The sequence below is a fragment of the Rhinatrema bivittatum genome, chromosome 10 (genome assembly GCF_901001135.1).
Source record: "Rhinatrema bivittatum chromosome 10, aRhiBiv1.1, whole genome shotgun sequence".
Taxonomy (NCBI): Eukaryota; Metazoa; Chordata; class Amphibia; order Gymnophiona; family Rhinatrematidae; genus Rhinatrema; species Rhinatrema bivittatum.
Genome location: NC_042624.1, coordinates 119,467,607 through 119,489,610, shown reverse-complemented (window position 1 = coordinate 119,489,610; position 22,004 = coordinate 119,467,607). Strand labels below are relative to the sequence as shown.

The following is a 22,004-nucleotide window of genomic DNA, read 5'->3' as shown; positions in this document are numbered from 1 at the left end:
AGAAAAGTAAAGAAAAGCAAGAAAAGAATGAAACCTATCTGGTTCACAAAGGAAGTGGCTGATAAAATAAAAAATAAAAGAACAGCATTTAAGAAATATAAAAGATCCCAAAGGGAAGATCACAAGGAAGAATATCTGGTAAAACTGAGGGATACAAAGAAAGAAATCAAGAAAGCCAAAAGTCTAGCGGAAGAAAGGATTGCCAAAGAGGTAAAGCGAGGTGACAAAACATTTTTCAGATACATCAGTGAAAGGAGAAAAGCCCAAAGTGGTATAGTGAAATTGAAAGGTGAAAAGGATCAATGGGTGGAAACAGATGAAGAAACCGATGCAGAAATATTAAATGAATACTTCAGTTCGGTGTTCAATAAAGAAGACCCCGGAGAAGGACAGTCGCTAGTTAACAAGAAAATGGAGGGGAGTGGAATGGATGAAACTCCGTTTACGGAAGAGAATGTATGGGAAGAGCTCGGAAAACTGAAAGTGAACAAAGCCATGGGGCCTGATGAGGTTCATCCCAGGATACTGAGGGAGCTCAGAGATGTTCTGGCGGCTCCGCTGCATGACCTGTTCAATAGATCCCTGGAAAACGGGAGTGGTGCCGAGTGATTGGAGAAGAGTGGGAGCAGAGAGGAGGCTGGAAACTACAGGCCGGTTAGCCTCACCTCGGTGGTGGGAAAAGTATTGGAGTCGCTGCTGAAGGAAAGAATTGTGAACTATCTACAAGCAGCAGAATTGCTGGACCAGAGACAGTATGGTTTCACCAAGGGAAGGTCCTGACAGGCAAATCTGATCGACTTTTTTGATTGGGTGAATAAGGAATTGGATCGAGGAAGAGCGCTCGATGTCATCTACTTGGATTTTAGCAAAGCTTTTGATACGGTCCCGCACAGGAGGCTTGTGAATAAAATGAGAAGCTTGGGAGTGAGTGCCAAGGTGATGGCCTGGATAGCAAACTGGTTGAAGGACAGAAGACAATGTGTGATGGTAAATGGAGCTTACTTGGAAGAGAGAGCTGTGATGAGCGGAGTGCTGCAAGGGTCGATGTTGGGACCGGTCCTGTTCAATATCTATGTGAGCGACATCGCGGATGGGATAGAAGGTAAGGTTTGTCTATTTGCAGATGATACTAAGATCTGCAACAGAGTGGATGCGCCGGAAGGAGTGGAGAGAATGAGACAGGATTTAAGGAAGCTGGAAGAGTGATTGAAGATATGGCAGCTGAGATTCAATGCCAAGAAGTTCAGAGTCATGCATATGGGGTGTGGAAATCCGAAAGAAATGTATTCGATGGGGGATGAAGGACTGATGTGCATGGAGCAGGAGATAGACCTTGGGGTGATGGTGTCTAACAATCTGAAGTCGGCGAATCAATGTAACAAGGCGATAGCTAAAGCCAGAAGAATGCTGGGCTGCATAGAGAGAAGAATATCGAGTAAGAAAAGGGAAGAGATTATCCCCTTGTACAGATCCCTGGTGAGGCCTCACCTGGAGTATTATGCTCAGTTCTGGAGACCATATCTCTGAAGGGACAGAGACAGGATGGAGGTGATCCAGAGAAGGGCGATCAAAAAGGTGGAAGGTCTTCATCAAATGACTTATGAGGAGAGACTGAAGAATCTAAATATGTATACCCTGGAGGAAAGGAGGAACAGGGGTGATTTGATACAGACTTTCAGATACCTGAAAGGTTTTAATGATCTAAAGTCAACGACAAACCTTTTCCATTGGAAAAAAATCAGCAGAACCAGGGGTCACGATTTAAAATTCCAGGGAGGAAGACTCAGAACCAATATCAGGAAGTATTTCTTCACAGAGAGGGTGGTGGATGCCTGGAACGCCCTTCCAGAGGAAGTGGTGAAGACTAAAACTGTGAAGGATTTCAAAGGGGTGTGGGATAAACACTGCGGATCCATAAAGTCTAGAGGATGTGAATGAAGTGAAGAGGCATGGGGGTGGCTTGCGGAATGACAGATTTTTCATATTTTTTTTTCATTTTTATTAAAATTTATTAATCGCCTTTCACAAAGGGTCAAGGCGATTTACAATAAGAACATATATAAAATGATAAAATATACCATGAATTTCATGTAAACAATAATTGAGAACATTGGTCAATGCCAACAAACACTACCCATATTCAATCATATCAGCAATCGTTGAAAACATACTATCTGGTGATTAATACCCTTATTCAACAAACATACACATGGTTAATGCGACTCCAACATTGCTCAATGCTTCAATGGCAAGAGGAAATGGCAAGAGGAAGTTTTCCATTCCTTGTTGATTGTAACTTTGACTTATTCCTTTCGTTTGTTATCTTTTGTTTACCAGAATTGTTACCCCAGTTTTTCCTTTGTTAAATGTAAACCGATCCGATATGGTTATTTACTATGAAGGTCGGTATAAAAAACTGTTAAATAAATAAATAAAATAAATGTGGAAAAAAGGATTTGCCATTCATAAATAAGCTGGGGAGTTGGTTGCTTGTTGTTGCGGTTACTATCCCAAACCAAATAAGCCTGATACTTCACTTTCAATGCATATCCAGCGTAGCGCTCTGCTTCAACAGCAAGGGGAATGAAGATGAGAGGATTTATATTCAGACAACAACCAACAAGGACTGAATTGCACAGACTGGGTAAACAAATAAGCTTGGGAGTAGCTTGCTTATTGCGGCGATTACTACCCCTAACCAATTAAACTTGATACTTCACTTTGATGCAGATCCAGCACTACTCTCTACATTAATGGCGGGGGTGGAAGGAAATTAGAACCATAAAGTTACCAATAGGGTCCTGAACTCAGCGGTCAGAGTAACAGATAAGTATGAGAAAAATAAGTGTGAAAGCTTGCTGGGCAGACTGGATGGGCCGTTTGGTCTTCTTCTGCCGTCATTTCTATGTTTCTATAGAATGGGAGGGTGTTTATTCACCTTAGGCAAATCTTCCCCAGAAGAGCCATGATTATGAAGAGAAGCAACTGTATAGGGAGGATAGTTAATGACAGATTTTATGGCCACAGGTGGGGCAAAGGTGGACCATGTAGCAAAACTTAGGGTTTGGAGCTTTTGTAAGGTTAGCTGTACGGGGTTGTAAGATCCTGGTCAAGGAGTCCAGCCACTGGATGGTGCCCTTCCACCCAACGAGAGCGGGAAGAAGACATGAGGCACTAAGATCACAATGAAGCAGAGGAATAACCTTAGTGATTGGAGCAGCAGGCTGCAAACCAGGGAGGCCGGGATTCAGATCCCACTGCTGCTTCATGTGGTCTTGGACAGGTCATTCTTCCCTCTGGTGCCTTAGGTGAAGGCTTGGATTGTGGGTCTACTGGGGATGTGAAGGTGCCTGCATTGCTGGAATGTAAACTGCCTTGAAATATTGAAAAACAGGATATAATATTACCTAAGAGCCCTGCGCCCATCTAGTGATCTAAGCTTCTACGCCCAACCTTGGCCTTCCATTTTCCTAAAGCCGGTAATAAAATTTCTAGATCTATGTGAAACACACTATTCCTGACTCCAACGGAACATCTTGGGGCACTGTGATACCCTTTCCTTTAAAATTTCTTAAAGTCACCAAGGAGATGGTGCTCTTAGGTAATATTAGGAAGTCACAGAAGAGTTCAAGAAGGCAGATAGACAGGTGTCAGTCATTAGGGCCCCATGGAGAACCCCTGGAATGTCCCTTTTCTCAGTGGTGGCACTGTGCATACTTTTACCCACAGAGACCAAGCAATGTTCACAGTCCTGTTTTACATGCTTATTCACATGTAATGAGTAGACAATTCTGTCTTTACATATCCTGTAAGAACATAATTTAAATTGTATTTTGTGTTGAGGTAATGTTTTTATGGGATAAGTTTTGGTGGGATACAATGGTGGGATACAATGATCAAAATTGATCATTGTATCTCCAGAAAAGGCTGCACAAATATGTGGTTTTTTTGGAGTACGACACAGTGTGACCAACACACAAAAGTAGGAAATTATATATATATAGCATATATATGTATTTATCTATAGTGCATTCAGAAACTATTCAAACCCCTTCACTTTTTCCACATTTTGTTACAGCCTTATTCTAAAATGGATAATATGCATTTTTCCCTCCTCAATCTACACACAATACTCCATAATGGCAAAGCGAAATCAGGTTTGTAGAAATTTGGGCAAATTAATTAAAAAAAGAAAAGAAAAAACAAAACGCAAACACTGAAATATCACTTTTATATAAGCATTCAGACCCTTTACTCAGTATTTTGAGGCACCTTTTGCAGCGATTACCACCTCAAGTTTTCTTTGATATGTTGCTACAATCTTGGCACACCTGGATTTGGAGATTTTCTCCCATTCTTTGCAGATCCTCTCAAGCTCTGTCAGGTTGGATGGGGAGCGTTGTTGCACAGCTATTTTCAGGTCTCCCCAGAGATGTTCGATTGGGTTCAAGTCTGAGCTCTGGCTACGCCACTCAAGGACATTGTCCTGAAGCCACTCCTGTGTTATCTTGGCTGTGTGCTTAGGGTCATTGTCCTGTTGGAAGGTGAATCGTTGCCCCAGTCTGAAGTCCAGAGCATTCTGGAGCAGGATTTCATCAAGAATTTCTCTGTATTCTGCTCCATGAATCTTTCCTTCGATCCTGACTAGTCTCTCAGTTCTTGCAACTGAAAAACATCCCTTCAGCATGCTTTATCGTAGGGATGGTATTTGCTAGGTGATGAATGGTGCCTGGTTTCCTCCAGATATGATGCTTGGCATTCAGGCCAAAGAGTTCAATCTTGGTTTCATCAGACCTGGGAATCTTGTTTCTCATGTTCTCTATAATGTATAGGGGGTGTGTGAGCCGTTAGTGCTGCAGTGTAGTAGACGCAGCCTTGAGGGTAAATCCCCAAGACCTACGCCGGCAGCTGGCAAACAGACTCGATAATGGACCAGGTTGGAGTTTCACCTATACCAGCCACCTCGCCCTTGAGTTCTGGCAGCAGTCAGGGATTAGGCAGGGCCCTGGAACTGAGGTCATGGCTAGAGTCCAGAGACACACCAGAGTCAGAGCAGGTGGCAAGCTTAACAGAGTCAGCGACAAAGTGAGGTTGGGGCAGGCAGCAAGCAAGTGTAATCAAGTCCAGGCTAGAGGTCAGATCTTGGCGGCAGGCAGTTGTAGTCAGGTCCAGGCAGGAGGTCAAAATCTGGAGTGTCAGTCCAAGAGAGAACGAAGAAGGCAAGTTGGGCTGGAGGACAAGATTGAACAAGACTGGGCTGGAAGACGAGGCAAAGGCTGGATGAGGCTGGGCTGGAAGACAAGGCAAGACTAGATGAGGCTGGGCTGGTAGATAAGGCAAGGCTGGATGAGGCTGGGCTGGAAGATAAGGCAAGGCTGGACAAGGCACAGGAATGCTGGCAGCATGTACTGCAAGGACTGTAGGAGACCCATTGCTGAGGTGAGGTGAGAGAGTCTGGAGGGCTCTTGTTTATGGCTAAGACTACTGATATCATCCATAGGTGCTATGGCCTCTTCCTACCATGGGCCCTTTAAAGGAGATATTGGGCACATGCACACCTATGGGGTTTGGCCGGAGGCCGTGGTCATGGTGGCATCCTGCCTTGTGCGCAGGGCTTGGCGGCATTCCGCTGTGGGAATGAGGCCCAGCTACTGCAGCATCGGGGTTGAATGCAGCAGCCTGCGGGGACGTCCTGCAGGCTGCTAAACGTAACACTCAAGAGTCCTTCAAGTGCTTTTTGGCAAACTTTAAGTGGGCTGTCATGTGCCTTTTACTGAGGAGTGGCTTCTGTCTGGCCAGTCTACCATAAAGGCCTGATTGGTGGACTGCTGCAGAGATGGTTGTCCTTCTGGAAGGTTCTCCCATCTCCACAGTGGAACTCTGGAGCTCTTTCAAAGTGACCATCGGGGTTTTGGTCACCCCCTTGACCAAGGCCCTTCTCTCCCGATTGCCCAGTTTGGGTGAGTGGCCAGCTTTAGTAAGAGTCCTGGTGTTTCCAAACTTCTTCCATTTAAGAATGGTGGAGGCCACTGTGTTCTTCGGGACCTTCAATGCAGCAGCAATTTTTTTGTACCCTTCCCCAGATCTGTGTTTTGGCACAGTCTTGTACCGGAGGGCTACAGACAATTCCTTTGACTTCATGGTTATAGTTACTTCTATACTAATAATTATGTACCTTTTCTTATCATGTTGTGCAACCAAATTGTTCTATGTAATTGTTACTCCTTATTATTTAACCTTTTAGATCCTGCTCATTGAAGGAATTATTTCCTGATGCCCCTTTTTACAATTTGCAAGTTATTAAAAGTATATGAAAAAATGTTCCACTTGTGGAACGTTGGTACCTAAAAGGTTAACTAAACTGTTCCATGTAAACCGATACGATGTGCAAACGGTTATCGGTATATAAAAACCTTTAAATAAATAAATGGCTTTGATTTTACTCCGACATGCACTATCAACTGTGGGACCTTATCTAGACGGGCGTGTCTTTCCAAATCATGTCCAATCAATTTAATTTATCACAGGTGGACTCCAAGTTGGAGAAACATCCCAAGAATGATCAATGAAAACAGGATGCAACTGAGCTCAACTTTGAATGTCATAGCAAAGGTTCTGAATGTGATATTTCAGGGGTTTTTTTTACATTAATTAGCACAAATTTCTACAAACCTGATTTCATTTTGTTAAGGGGTATTATGTATAGATTGAGGAGAGAAAGAAATGATTATTATCCATTTTAGAATAAAGCTGTAATGTAACAAAATGTGGAAAAATTTAGGTACCTCCTCCGCTATACCTGTTATCTGAATTTTTTTTTCTGATTCCTTCTACCTCCAAGTTATTTCCCCCTGTTTATTGTAACTTTTTGCCTCTGCTTCCTTGTTAAGTTACCTGAGTTTCATGTAAACCGATGTGATATTAATTTGAATGTCGGTATAGAAAAGTTTTAAATAAAATAAATAAATACTTTGTGAATGCACTGTATATATAAATTAAAGGGAGAAATTTTTGTTTGTTATAAGACACTAACTTTCTTTTGTGTTAGACATAAATCTACAATAAAATTACTATAGGAAGCCTTTAAACTAGAGCAAGTTTTTTAATTTTTGTTTCTAAAGGAAAGCAGCTGCTTCCCTTATCAAATAGTGTACACAGTGGAGTGGGACAATTGACATGGCAGCCACCTGCAGAAGCATCCAACCTGGTTCGCATGAGAAACCAGTCTCTTGGACAGTCTGCTCCTTCTCTGACTGCTGGCTTGGTGAGTGTTAGAAAATATTCTTCATCATATATAGAATGGTTTCTCATTCTCTTGTTTTCTTGTGAGGTTACCTAACCATTTAAATTTATCTCCATTTTTATTAGATCCCGGATGCCCGGATTTCTTTTTAAATCTGTTTATTTTTAAAAGCTCTCTGCTCTGTTTTGCACTCTTCTAGCAGATTGTTTGCATGAGTGTGATGTCAGAGTTTTCCTGGCAGTATTATAGGGTCCATTTTCTTGAAGGATATCCAGGGACAATTTTCTCTTAATGCTCTGCTCTAGATTTTATGTAGATTAGTAGATAAGGGCAAAGGGCCGTCGGCTGCCAGTAATCAAAATGGCGCCGACGGCCCTTTGCCCTTACTATGTCTCAGGGGCTACCGCTGCCATTGGTCGACCCCAGTGACATAGTAAGGGCAAAGGGCCGTCGGTGCCATTTTGATTGCTGGCAGCCAATGGCCCAAGTCCAGGAAATTGCTCCCGGACCGCTCCTGGACCCCCGCTGGACCACCAGGGACTTTTGGCAGGTCTTGGGGAGGGGGGGGGGGGTTGTAGTAAGTTAATTTGGCAGGTCTGGTGGGGGGGGGCAGGAGGGGGGGGGTTTTGTTAGACTTTTATTTTTTTTTTATATTCGCTCCATAAGAGGCAGACATTTTCCCCCCACTTTTGGGGGAAAAAAGTGTGTCTTATGGAGCGAAAAATGCGGTAATTATTCGCCCTATAAGACGACCCCTGACTTTTGAGAAGATTTTCAGGGGTTAAAAACTCGTCTTATACGCCGGAAAATACGGTAATTTTTTGTGAATGCATTAGACTTGCTGGTGCCCAAGGGTTTTTGTTCAGTATGAAATTTTGGGCCTCAAATGGAAAAACCCTACAATACTGTGCATGGATTTTTTTTTTATTTTATTTTTTTTACATTTGATTAACGTAATTTTGACCCTGGCCAAAGAAATATGGAATCTTAGTTTGTTAAACATGCTTTGAAATTACCTCTTACATTTAAATGCCTCAGCTATAATGTTAGGTTTTAGACTTAATATAGTCTTTCAGTGATTTTTGTTCCTTCACTTTATATGACAGTCTTTACTGTTTATATTTTCTTTTGACTTCAGAATATACAATGTTGGGTTCCAAGGCCATGATTAAATGGCCTGTGGCAAGCTTGAACACCTCATTAAATGGACAGAATCCTGGGATCCTGAAACTTCAGAGTAGTTTGCAGCTGTTTTAGTAAAACACATGAATTTCAGGATGCTTACAAATTACAACAGGAAAAGGCTTACGCCAGCAGTATAACAAAGAACATTTAAGAACTATATATGCAGTGTACAGAGTGCTATGATGCACTCTGTATTCTGCATCACCCTCATTGATGCTATTTTAGCTGTTTTCAAATATACCATTTGAAGATAAAGAATGATTAACAGGGCGTTGCCCTTATTTTCCTGACTATACCAGATTCCTTTAATGTGATCTGTGTTAGACAGCAAAGTTAATTTTGTTGAGATATATACATTGTATATCTTTCAATATGAAATAATTAATATTTTGTTACTTTTTGTACCTATTTTCAGTAAATTTCTATATTTATTTTTATTTATTTATCGAGTTTTATATACCGTCCAGTTTCGCCATCACAACGGTTTACAAAGTTTCGATGTTTAACAGAGTGTACACAAATTCATATGCTTGTTAACATAGTTATCTTAGACGGTAAAACATAGTTTGGTTGTTAAATTGTGCAGGCTAAATTACATGCTTTGGATTGATTCTGCATGTTTATATTGACTAGTAGGGAGGGAAGTAGTAGCATAGAGTCATAGGGTGTTTTGGTAGGCTTTGGTGAACATCCAATTTTTTAGTTCTTTTTTGAAGGTTAATTATATTAATTTGCATATAGTATTTATATTAGCAATGCAAGTGTTATAAGCATTATGAAGAAATATTTGCAAGAACAAGTGCAAAAGGTTGTATTGGGAGTTGGATTCAGACAACCGAGAGCCCCAATTTTATGGTCTGGGGAACTGATAAGCATGGGGGGAACCTGCACAGAGCAGCAATTACTATTTTTTTTTTTTATTTAGATTTTTTTTATATTCTGCTTTTCACACTTTTTTCAGTGCTTCAAAGTGGATTACATTCAGGTACTGTAGGTATTACCCTTAACAGAAGGCAAGGGATTACTACCCTTAACCAACCAGCCTTGATGCTTCTGATGCAACTACATCATCACTTTCTGATTTGATGGTGGTGGGGTGGTGGAAGAGGAATTGGATTCAGACGACCACCAATGCAAGCCCTGACTTCTATGGTCTAGTGTAGTGATACGGAGACCATAAGTTAAAAAGTACAGGACTATTTCTAAAGCCAAGTCCATAAGCAAAACACATCAGCACTGTCTGAATTTTCAAGAAGGCTCATCGAATAACTGCACAGAACAGCAGTTTCTACCCTTAAGAGAAACATGGGGTAACCTGCATGATAGATACTACCATAAGAAGCTTTCTGGGCAGATTAGATGGACCATTTGGTCCTTTTCTGCCGTCATTACTATGTTAGTATGTTTATTTTTTCTGTCTGATGTATCTGCCAAATCTCTCAGTAATTTATGAGCTAGCAGTATGACTAGTAGAAACTGGTGCAAAAATCTCACCCCTGCACAACTAACTACCTTCAGATCCTTCCTCCATACATACAGAACAGCTTTCGATAAAACTAAAAGAGACTCCTCGCTTGCAGAATCCACAACCTCCAATTCAATCCTCGAGCCCTATTTGAATTAGTAAACAGCTTAACAAAATCCAGCCCAAATTTCACACAAGACACAGGACCTAGCTAAATTCTTCCACAGGAAAATTGACAACATTATGTCACGTTTCCCCTCCACACAAGCATCCACTGACTTCCACTTTGACAACACCAGTGCAAGGCTACCTACACTCGAAACTACTTCCTCATTGGAAATTGAATCCATCATAAAGAAAATGAGGCCATGCACACACCCATTAGACACCATCCCTACTAAAACCCTCCTCACCATCCCTGACATCATTGCCAAACCTATTTCAAATATCAACAGATCCATCACACTTGGCATCGTCCCTAAAAATCTTAAACATGCCATTATCAAACCCATTTTGAAAAAACCTGCACTTGATCCATCCGATCTCGCTAAATTTTGCCCCATTTCGAACTTGCCCCTAATAGCTAAAATCCTAGAAAAGTCAGTCAATCGACAATTAATTGAATACCTTGACGAAAACAACATTCTCTCGCAGTCACAATACGGCTCCAGACGACATCACAGCACTGAGACCTTACTTATCTCTCTTTCTGATTACATCCTCAAAAGCCTCGACAAAGGTCTCTCACATATCCTGATCCTCCTTGATATTTCTTCCGCCTTTGACACGGTCAACCATAAAATATTAGCAGAATGCCTCACTGACATTGGCATTACAGGTTCAGCCCTCCAATGGTTTCAATCCTACTTACAAGACAGACAATACAGTGTCCAGATAGGCAACTGTACGTCCAAACCCATCCCCCTCGCACAAGGTGTTCCACAAGGTTCCTCCCTCTCCTCCACTTTATTCAATATCTATCTCCTCCCCCTCTGTAACCTGCTATCCAAGCTAGACCTCCCGCACTTCATTTATGCCGATGATATGCAAATCCTTATACCTGTAAGTGACACACTTCACAAAGCTACAGAGACCTGGAACTCCACTCTGTCGGTCATTAATACTCTCCTGACAAGCAACTTCCTTGCACTCAACACTGCCAAAACAGAACTACTCTATATTGCACCCCAAAGCATTTTCCCACCCCTTCGGTCAAGCAACACTCCCTTCTCCTCCACTGCCTCCACCCAACATGTGCACTGCCTCGGCATCACTATCGATAAACATTTCACCTTCAAAAAATTCATTAATAACACATCAAACCTGTTACTTCAAACTACACTCACTCAAAAAACTTAAACCCCTTCTACACCTCAGCGAGTTCCGCACCATTCTACAGGCCTTCATGCTATCCAAAATTGACTACTGTAACGCCTTGCTCCTAGGCCTACCCAAACGTACGCTGCAACCGCTTCAATTACTCCAAAATGCTGCTGCCCGGATCCTAACACCCACAAACGCGACCACATCACCCCTGTACTGAAAAACCTGCATTGGTTACCAGTCACTGCAAGAATAACATACAAATCTCTCACTCTCATCCACAAAGCCCTCCACAACCAAAATATGCACTGGCTCGAGGAACACCTTACTTTTCACAACACAAACAGACCTACAAGACAGCAACACAACGCAACACTGCATATTCCATCACCCAAACAGTCTAAGCTCATCTCCACTAAAGCTCGGGCACTATCCTTAGCTGGGCCCACCCTATGGAACAAGCTCCCTTCCTCACTACGTCAAGAATCATGCCCAAAAAAATGTAAACAGAACCTGAAAACATGCCTCTTCAAACAAGCATACTCTGAACAACACACCTCCCCCCTCTGACTCCTATTCCCCCCTCTGACCTCCATGACATTCTTGTAAATAGTTATATTTTTATGCTACATATTTTATGCCATATACTTTGTAATCGTATTTTATGATCTATAATCCCTTTTTTACTTAATTTTATTCGCATTGTTCTTTGTTTCCCTGTAAAGGGAAACAAAGAACAATGCCCCTTGATGTTATCTGGCTTCCCACATGCGACGCCTGGTGTTGAGGCTGTCTTAACTGTCCGATGTTAGTGACGTCATGGGGGGGGGGGCGGGTCTAACGAACGCAGCACTTACATCGCTGCTTCTTTCCAGTTCCAGGTGAAGATCAAGCTGTTTCCTTCACTTCCCCTCCCATGACTGTGGGGTGAGAAGCGCTGCAGGGTGCCCCTTGATGTTATCTGGCTTCCCACATGCGACGCCTGGTGTTGAGGCTGTCTTAACTGTCCGATGTTAGTGACGTCATGGGGGGGGGGGCGGGTCTAACGAACGCAGCACTTACATCGCTGCTTCTTTCCAGTTCCAGGTGAAGATCAAGCTGTTTCCTTCACTTCCCCTCCCATGACTGTGGGGTGAGAAGCGCTGCAGGGTGCCCCTTGATGTTATCTGGCTTCCCACACGCGACGCCTGGTGTTGAGGCTGTCTTAACTGTCCGATGTTAGTGACGTCATGGGGGGGCGGGTCTAACGAACGCAGCACTTACATCGCTGCTTCTTTCCAGTTCCAGGTGAAGATCAAGCTGTTTCCTTCACTTCCCCTCCCATGACTGTGGGGTGAGAAGTGCTGCAGGGTGCCCCTTGATATTATCTGGCTTCCCACACGCGACGCCTGGTGTTGAGGCTGTCTTAACTGTCCGATGTTAGTGACGTCATGGGGGGGCGGGTCTAACGAACGCAGCACTTACATCGCTGCTTCTTTCCAGTTCCAGGTGAAGATCAAGCTGTTTCCTTCACTTCCCCTCCCATGACTGTGGGGTGAGAAGCGCTGCAGGGTGCCCCTTGATATTATCTGGCTTCCCACACGCGACGCCTGGTGTTGAGGCTGTCTTAACTGTCCGATGTTAGTGACGTCATGTTAGTGACAAAGGGGCTCTCCCCTTTATGCACCCCTTCGTGCAAACCTTTGTGTATATGTAAACATTTATTTTTATGTTTCCTTTGTTAACTAAGCTGTTTCATTGTATTCGACTAAGGAATTTTTTCCTGCTTTTTCTGTTTCACTGTAAACCGGCATGATTTGCATTTAATGCAAGAATGTCGGTATATAAAAGTTAAAAATAAATAAATAAATAAATAAAGCTCTTGTAGCTGATTTTTCGTTTAATGTGAACCGATGAGATGTTCCCAACGTTTATTGGTATATAAAACTTCTAAATAAATAAAATAAAAATAAATAATGCATTATCTTTCAGAAATACTGCAAATCGTTGAAACAGGATAGAGTGTGTGTGTGTGTGTATGTATATATGTGTGTATGTGTGTGTGTATATATATATATATATATATATATATATGTGTGTGTGTATATGTATGTGTATATAAAATAAAGATACAGATGCTTGCAAAAGTATTCAACCCCTTATAAGGTCAGCATATTTGTGTGGATTACAAATGACACACAGATTGTTCCAGACAGTATGTTTATTGCAAACCAGTATGCTCTTAAAGTAAATTTTCAAAGTAACAATTCATTATTTCTCTGCTTTTTTGTAAAATAAAAATAAAAATGGAAAATATTGCTTGCATAAGTATTCAACCCCTTCAGACTAGAACTTGGTAGAACTAACCTTTGCTGTAATATCAGCTTTAAGTATGTTGGGGTACATTTCTACTAGTTTTGCACACTGTTTGGGAGTGATTTTTGCCCATTCTTCCTGGCATATTTGATCCAGGTTGTTCAGGTTGATTGGATGATGCTTATGGACTACAATTTTCAAATAATGCCACACAGTCTCGATTGTATTGAGATCTGGACTTTAACTTGGTCATTATAGACCATTCAACTTTTTGTTGAAGCACTCCTGTGTTGCTTTGGCTTTGTGCTTGGGATCATTGCCCTGCTGAAAGGTGAACTTTCTCCCAAGTTTGTTTTTTTTAGCAGACTGTAGCAGGTTGTCATGCAGTATCTCTTTATTGTTGGGATGGTGTTTGCTGAGGAATAGGCAGTGTTAGGTTTGCGCCACACATAGCATTTTGAATTTTGGCCAGAAAGCTCAATTTTTTATCTCATCTAACCACAAAACATTATCCCAAATTTTAGCTGAGTCACTCTGATGCTTTCTGGCAAACTCCAGACGTGCTTTGATGTGTTTTTTCTTGCAGGCCAGTTCTATGTAGAACTCTTGATATGGGTTGACTGGTGCTGCTTCACTCCAGTCTCAGCCACTGAACTTTGTAGCTTCTTCAAAGTGATTGTTGGCCTCTCTGTGGCTTCCCTCACAAATCTCCTTGCTCTGACACTGAGTTTTGAGGCACCACCTTGTTTAGGCAGTGTCTGGGTGGTATGATGTGGCTTCTATTTCCTCAGAATTCATCCAAGCACTTGGATGATATTTTGTAGCTTTTCATAACTTGTGCATATTTATAACATTATCTTGAATGTCCTTAGACTGCTCTTTGGTCTTCATTTTCATAGCTTTCCTTGGTTTACTTCAATAAGGGCGAGCAGAAAAGGGCGAAGATCAAAAGGGTTTTAATAAAAGAGCGCCGCGAACAAAGACGTGGCTTAATAAAAGCAATGATGAAGAACGGCGAACCTTATAACGGTGATGAGATTAAAGACCCCTGCTAATAAAGGCGGTGATATGTCACCATCAAAATGTGCTCCTAAATTGGTTCTTCTGATTATCGAGTTTCCCAGCAGAAGCAGCTTTCTTTTAAGACATTTGATACTGTTGAAGGGCTTCTGAGTGCATTGGGTAACTTCACTATTAGAAATCACTTCAAAATCTAATGCTAAGGTGTCTTCATTTTGTAATGCAGAAAAAGCGTTTTGTAAGGGTAACAGTGTGGAGAGTGGGTGTCTCTTCATCATAGGCCTTATTCTTCCATAGCCCACTGTTCTCCAGTTGCTCCTGGGTTTTTGAAACCTGGATGTCCGACATTTCTGGGGGCGTGGAGGTTGATGCACAGGATGCTGTAAAGTTGGGGAAGGTGGGTGTCTGTCACATGTCTGTCACATTATTTCCGACCCCCAGTTTTTGCGCCCCTGTTATAATGTAACTTTTTTGCTTTTTTTTTTTTTTTGCTTCTTCAATCTATGTCTCTTGTTAATTGTTACGGTTAACCACTTGTTTGATGTAAACCGAGTTGATTTGATTTGTATCAAGAAAGTCGGTATATAAAAGCCTTAAATAAATAAATAAATAAATAAATAAATAAATAAATAAATAAATGTCTTGTTCTACCAGAGCCCACTGTAAACCATATTTTTTTTCCTGGGTTTCTGTAAGCTCTGTGGGAGATGGGCAAGAGATACTGAATGATACAAGTTGCTAGAAGAATAGGTCCCCTCTTATAACCAAGGCAGACACTTTTGCAATTATATACCTTAAGTATACATATAACAATGAGTAAAAGGTCAATTAGTGAGTTCTGGAAGTCTATTGATCTGGATCAGCTCACTAGTCCAAAGACCCTGCTTCTCAATACAGAGACTTATGTCCAGGCAAAACCAGTTCTCCCTTCCCTCACACTAATTAGTTGCTAGAAGAATAGGCTTTTTTCTTGTCAACCCCAGAAAAAGCACCCCTTTACTTTTCAGTTTTAAAAAACTGCCCCCTCCTGTAACCAATGCAGACACTTTTGCTTGGCACATGTTGAGATTGTTGGGCCACATGGCAGCGACAGTCCATATTACACATGTGCAGAGCCCAGTGGACCCTGAGGTCTCAGTGGCGGCAAGCCCCTCAGAGTTTTTCAAGATTGCATTCAAATCACACCTTGTCCTGGTGGCGGGTACTTTCCAATCTGGAACAGGGAATCTCCTTTCAGAGTTTTTCCTCTCAAATTATGTAAACCACGGATGCATGGAGAGCTCATGTGGATGGGCTCAGCACCCAGGGCTTATGGTTAGCTCAGGATCATTTATGTCAAATCAACTTCTTGGAGCTCTGGATGATCAGGTACGTGCTATGGGCTTTCAGAGATTGGCTGCCCAACAAAGTTGTCATGATCCAGACTTGACAACCAAGTAGCAGTGTGGTATATTGACAAGCAGGGAGGCACGGGATCATATCTCCTGGGTCTAGAAGCGGTCTAGATATGGTCGTGGGCCCTGTTCCACTGGATAGTGCACAGGGCCATGTACGTGGCCATTATGGAGAACATGGTAGTGGACAGGCTGAGTCGAGCCTCCAGACCCCACGAGTGGTCTCTGGACCAGGAGGCAGCCAATCAGATATTCCGCCTCTAGGGGAGCCCGGATGTAGATCTGTACACATCCCTCTGCAACAGAAAGGTACCTCAGTTCTACTCCTTGCACAAGACAGATGGCAAACCAGCCTCAGATGCCTTCGCCCGCCACTGGGACACAGGTCTTCTGTATGCGTATCCTTCGATTCTTTTAGTGGCGAAGACTCTCTTGAAGTTTCACGAGGACAGAGGGTCTATGATTCTTATAACTATCCGGAGACCGATCAGTCTGGGGACTTCCTCAGATCTCATCACGCAAGATCAGGGCCGGCTGTGTCATCCAAACCTCCAGGCCCTGTTGCTCACAGTCTGGATTTTGAGAGGTTAATTCTGCAGCCGCTCAATTTTTCGGAAGATGTGTCTCTGGTTCTGGTGGCTTCTAGAAAGCCTTCCACTAGAAAGTCCTACTGACTGAAGTGCAGGCCACACAGATTTGGGACTGGGCCCTGACACATTCTGTATTTCTCCGGGCCACTTATCTGGCAGGCATTCACAACATAGTAGCGGACCGTCTCAGTCATCAATTCCAACCTCACGAGTGGTCCCTAGATCCCTTAGTAGCGACCAGGTTCTCACAGGACAAGTAGGATGATAGTCCTCACATATGGGTGACATCACAGGATGGAGCCCAATCACGGAACACTTTTGTCAAAGTTTCTAGAACTTTGACTGGCACCTACTGGGCATGCCCAGCATGGCATTAAACTTGCAGCCAGCAGGGGTCCCTCTTCAGTCTTCTTTTTTCTGCGCAGCAGTAGCCACGCGGGTTAAGGAGCTCCACAGAAATTCCTGACAGGAATTTTCCTCACGGAATTACTAAAAACTTTCATACCCCACAGGGGTCCCTCCTTCGAATTTTTGACTCCGCGGTACTCCAGTAAGTTTTTTACCCAGTTTCGATCGATTCCCGTCGAGTTTGGCCCTCGTGGCCTACTGGCTGTTGACCGTACTGCGGCTAAATTTTTCAAAGGCCATGGCGTCGGGGTTCCGTCTGTGCCTGGACTGTACTCGTACCATGACCATTGCAGACCCGCATAAAGTCTGTGTAATGTGTCTTGGGTGCGAGCATGATGTCCTGACTTGCACCAAATGTGCCTTAATGACACCAAAAAGTCGCAAGGCCAGAATGGAGAAAATGGAACTTCTCTTCTGTTCTCAAACTCCGATGCCATCTATTGCATCGACGTCATCTGAACCGGCACCGTCCACTTCACGCCAGTATCGGCCACCGGTCGGTGACCATCCGGCGTCGACGACTTCTCGGCCTTCAACTATCTCTACTCCCCCCTCAGGACTGAGGGGATCATAGAGAGAAACGTCGGCATCGACACCGGAAGTCTTGGACCATCGAGGAAGGAAAATCTTCGACCTCGCTATTGTCCGAGCCGCCATCGAAGAAACCCCGTCCAGAAAAGGCACAGACCCTTTCTGCGACCGGGTCACTGAGGCAACCCTCACCCGGAAGGGTATCAGAAGCCACGACTCAACCTTTAACGGTGGTCCCTCCGGCTATGCCTCTGCCTCCTTCTTCCCTTCCAGAGCTGGGGCTGCTTGCTCCAGGTCTCCGTGAAGAACTGGACCGGATGGTTCAGGAGGCCATCCATAAGGCGATGCACAGACTGCAAGTTCTTCTGCCACTGAAACCAGTGCCGATTGTGGAACCGACCACCGATCCGATTCTGGCAGCACTGGCACCGCTGCTGTCGAAGATGGAAGCGCTTATAGCCGCTTTTCCACCGATGGATCCTGGGTCACTGATGGCTCCGGTGCCTTCCCCGTTTACCCTGTCATCGGGAGGGGAAATACCGTTCCACATTCCTCCATCGGGAGTTTTTCCGATGCCTCAACCATCGATGCCGATGCGCCCATCAGCGCCACCAATCCATCCATCGATGCCTGCACCGGTGCCCTCGATGCCTTCATCGGTGCCTCCAGCACTTCCCTCGATGCCCTCGGAACCTAGATCGGAACCTTCTGGAATACCATTGTCCCGTCCTTCTCAGGCTCCTAGAGGGGCAGGTCCTGATCCCTATGACACCTGGACCAATGATTCTTCTCAAGACACCGATGACTTACCATCGCCGCCTTCTCCTACTGAAAGCAGGAAGCTTTCTTCTCCAGAGGACCTATCCTTCATAAATTTTGTGAAGGAAATGTCTGAATTGGTTCCCTTCCAATTGCAGACTGAACAAGATGACAGGCATCAAATGATGGAGCTGTTACTATTCCTGGACACTCCCAAGGAAATAAACTCCATCCGTATTCACCAGGTTCTTTTGGATCTCCTCAAAAAGAACTGGGAACACCTTGGTTCTGTTGCTCCAGACAACAGGAAAGCTGATACCACTTATTTGGTCCATTCAGCCCCAGGATTCCAGAAACCTCAGCTGGATCACCAATCTATGGTGGTAGAATCTGCCCAAAAAAGGGCAAAAAGATCAAAACCCCACTCTTCCTTTACCCCAGGTAAGGAACAGAAATTCTTGGATGCCATTGGCCGGCGTGTCTTCCAGGGATCGATGCTTATCTCTCGGATCGCCTCCTACCAGCTATATATGACCCATTTCAACAGGGTCTTATTCAAGCAGATACAGGACTTTGCAGAGTCCCTGCCTCAGCAATTCCAAGAACAACCTCTAGCCCTAGTACACAAGGGTTTTGAGGCAGGGAAGTATGAAATAAGATCTTCTTATGACATCTTTGACACCGCTTCTAGGGTATCTGCAACTGCTATTTCAGCAAGAAGATGGGCCGGGCTTAAGTCTTCGGACTTGCGCCCTGAAGTACAAGACAGATTATCTGATGTGCCCTCCATAGGAGACAATCTGGGGAACAGATTCAGCGGACGGTGGCAGAACTCAAGGACCATCATGAGACCCTTCGCCAGCTCTCTCTGATGCCCTCTGAGTATTCCTCCAAACAGCCTTTCAGGAAGGATACTAAAAAGTCATTCTTTCGTCCAAAGAAGACCTATCCACCACAGTCTAGGACTTGTTCCACGAGACCTTTCCAAAATGCCCAGATTCTTCAAACCTCGTAAACAAAAGCCGCAAGCAGCTCCTCAGCCAGGCCCTGCTTCTGGTTTTTGACTCCTGCATAGAGAGCAGCAGCCAGTTTTCAATGCCTCAGATACCAGTGGGAAGTCGATTGTGCCATTTCAAAACAGGTGGCACACAATCACCTCAGACCAGTGGGTCCTTACCATAATCTCTCAAGGTTATCACCTGAACTTTCTCTCCATTCCACCGGACTCCCCACCTCTTCCGGCTTGGAGAATAACCGACAACTCACTACTCCTGGAGCAGGAGTCATACCTCCTCCTCCAGTCCAGAGCAATAGAACCAGTACCTTACTCTCAACAAGGCCTAGGATTCTATTCCCGGTACTTTCTAATCCCCAAAAAATCGGGAGGCGTTCGTCCAATTCTGGACCTACATGCCCTCAACAAGTATCTCCAACGAGAAAAGTTCAAGATTGTAACCTTGGGTTCCCTCCTTCCTCTTCTGCAAAGAGGAGACTTGCCCTGCTCTCTCAATCTGCAAGATGCGTACACACACATTGCGATAAATTCATCTCATCGCAGGTGCCTGAGATTTCTAGTAGGACACAAGCACTATCAATACCGAGTGCTTCCATTCGGCCTGGCATCTGCGCCACGAGTCTTCACCAAGTGCCTCGTAGTAGTAGCAGCCTTCCTCAGGACTCAAGGTGTTCACGTCTCCCCCTATCTAGACGATTGGTTGATCAGGCTCCCACTCAGCAAGCTGCTCTGTCGTCCCTATGTCTTACTTTACACACTCTGATTTCGCTAGGATTTCTCGTCAACTACACAAAATTCTGCTTAGTCCCATCTCAAACTTTATCATTTAAAGGGGCAGACTTGGACACCTTGCAGGCAAAGGCATTTCTGCCTCGACAGCGAGCTCTCACGCTCATCTCTCTCGCACACCAGCTACAGTCTCAGCAACGCACGACTGCACACCACTTCCTCATCCTGCTAGGACACATGGCATCCTCAATACAGGTTACCCCAATGTCCCGCTTGGCCATGAGAGTCATGCAGTGGACTCTAAGGTCACAATGGACTCAGTCCGTCCAACGTCTATCGACTACTGAACACATCACCGACTCACTTCGTCAGTCTCTAGCCTGGTGGCAAAATCAGATCAATCTCCTTCGAGGCCTCCCCTTCCAGGCTCCAGACCCTCAAATAATTCTCACCACCGATGGTTCCAACCTCGGCTGGGGAGCCCATGTTGCCGATTTGCAGACACAAGGGACTTGGTCTCCAGAGGAAGCCAAACACCAAATCAATTTCCTGGAGCTTCGAGCAATCAGATATGCTCTCAGGGTATTAATCCTGCTATCTACGGAAAACACAGTTTACAGTAAACACTTGCTAACATTACATACCAGAAAAACACTCTCTTAGGAAAAGTAATTATTTATAATGTTGACTAGTGAAAAGTGCCCGGAATGGCTTGGGTAGTCTGCTTTTAACAGCCTGAGTGCTTATTGTGATAATTCTGAATATTGTAGAATCTGTTAGTGTATTGTGGTTGAGGCAACATTCATTATCATGTGTTGTGCTGCCGTGTGCTGTGTACGGCTATTGTTTTCCAGCTGAGTCAACCTGTGAAGAACTGGTCTTGAGAATCATGTCCTGTTTACCAGTTCCTAGAACTGCCCCTGAACATTAGGCCTTCAGCGTTAGAAAAATAAATAAATAAATACATTCATACTGATATATAAGAAGAGTAGCCTACTGATTAGAGCAGGGGCTACAAACCAGGGTTCAAAATTCCACTGCCGTCGTTGTGACCTTATTGCCTCAGGTACAAACTTACAGCTCGATACTGTAAGGTGCGGTTGGAGATTAACTCGCTGTGGGCGCACAATTGGGACGCGTAAGGCGATCCTGCGATAGTCTCCAGTTTCATGCGTCCTTAGCGCTTCTTGAAACCGACCCGTAACCTTTCCCGCACGCAGCATGTAAATGATATGTAAATGAACGAATTAGCTATTTAATGAACGAATTAGCTATTCCCTCCGATACTGTGACGCGCGCGCCGACTATCGCTTTTTTTCCCTGCCGATTTGCCGCGCGTTTAACCTGTTAGTTTACCGCCTACCCCTACCCCTGCGATAGAGGCAGGAGTAAGGGTAAGTGGCAAACTTTCCCCCAGCCCCCGCTCACCTGCCCTGGCCGCGTCCATGGATGCCGGTCTCCGGGATAGCCCCAGTCCTCTCCCTCCTCCCGAAGCAAAAAAAAAAAGCGAAAAAAAAAAATCCAATGCGGCCCCACTTCGGCAGCTCCCCTTCGGCAGCCCCCCTTCGGCGGAGACGGCAGTGTAAAGTGAGGTGGACCTTCGGCGGAGACGGCACTGTAAAGCGAGACAGACCGCGGCGCAAGGAGAGGAGGAGAGAGAAGACGCAACTTACTCCAGCCACCCCTCCTCCGGACAGCGGCTCCTCTGCCTCCCAGCTGCCGGCGAAGATAGACGCCCGAATGGGTAGGCCCCTCGTGCAATTTGACCTCAAGGCGTGACGTCACGACGTTTGGCGTCACGGCATGCGACGTCACGCCTTGAGGTCAAATTGCACGAGGGGCCTACCCGTTCGGGCGTCTATCTTCGCCGGCAGCTGGGAGGCAGAGGAGCCGCTGTCCGGAGGAGGGCTGGCTGGAGTAAGTTGCGTCTTCTCTCTCCTCCTCTCCTTGCGCCGCGGTCTGTCTCGCTTTACAGTGCCGTCTCCGCCGAAGGTCCGTCTCGCTTTACACTGCCGTCTCCGCCGTAGGGGGGCTGCCGAAGGGGAGC

At 44.5% G+C, this 22,004-nt stretch overlaps 1 protein-coding gene across 1 annotated transcript in view; it reads left to right on the top strand.

Annotated features, from left to right (window-relative positions):
* Window positions 1-22,004, top strand: part of MAST2 (microtubule associated serine/threonine kinase 2) — a 360,153-nt gene that overhangs the window by 25,049 nt on the left and 313,100 nt on the right. Inside the window, 1 exon segment of the mRNA XM_029618685.1 lies at window positions 7,122-7,264. Within this exon segment, the coding sequence (XP_029474545.1) occupies window positions 7,122-7,264 (143 nt within the window).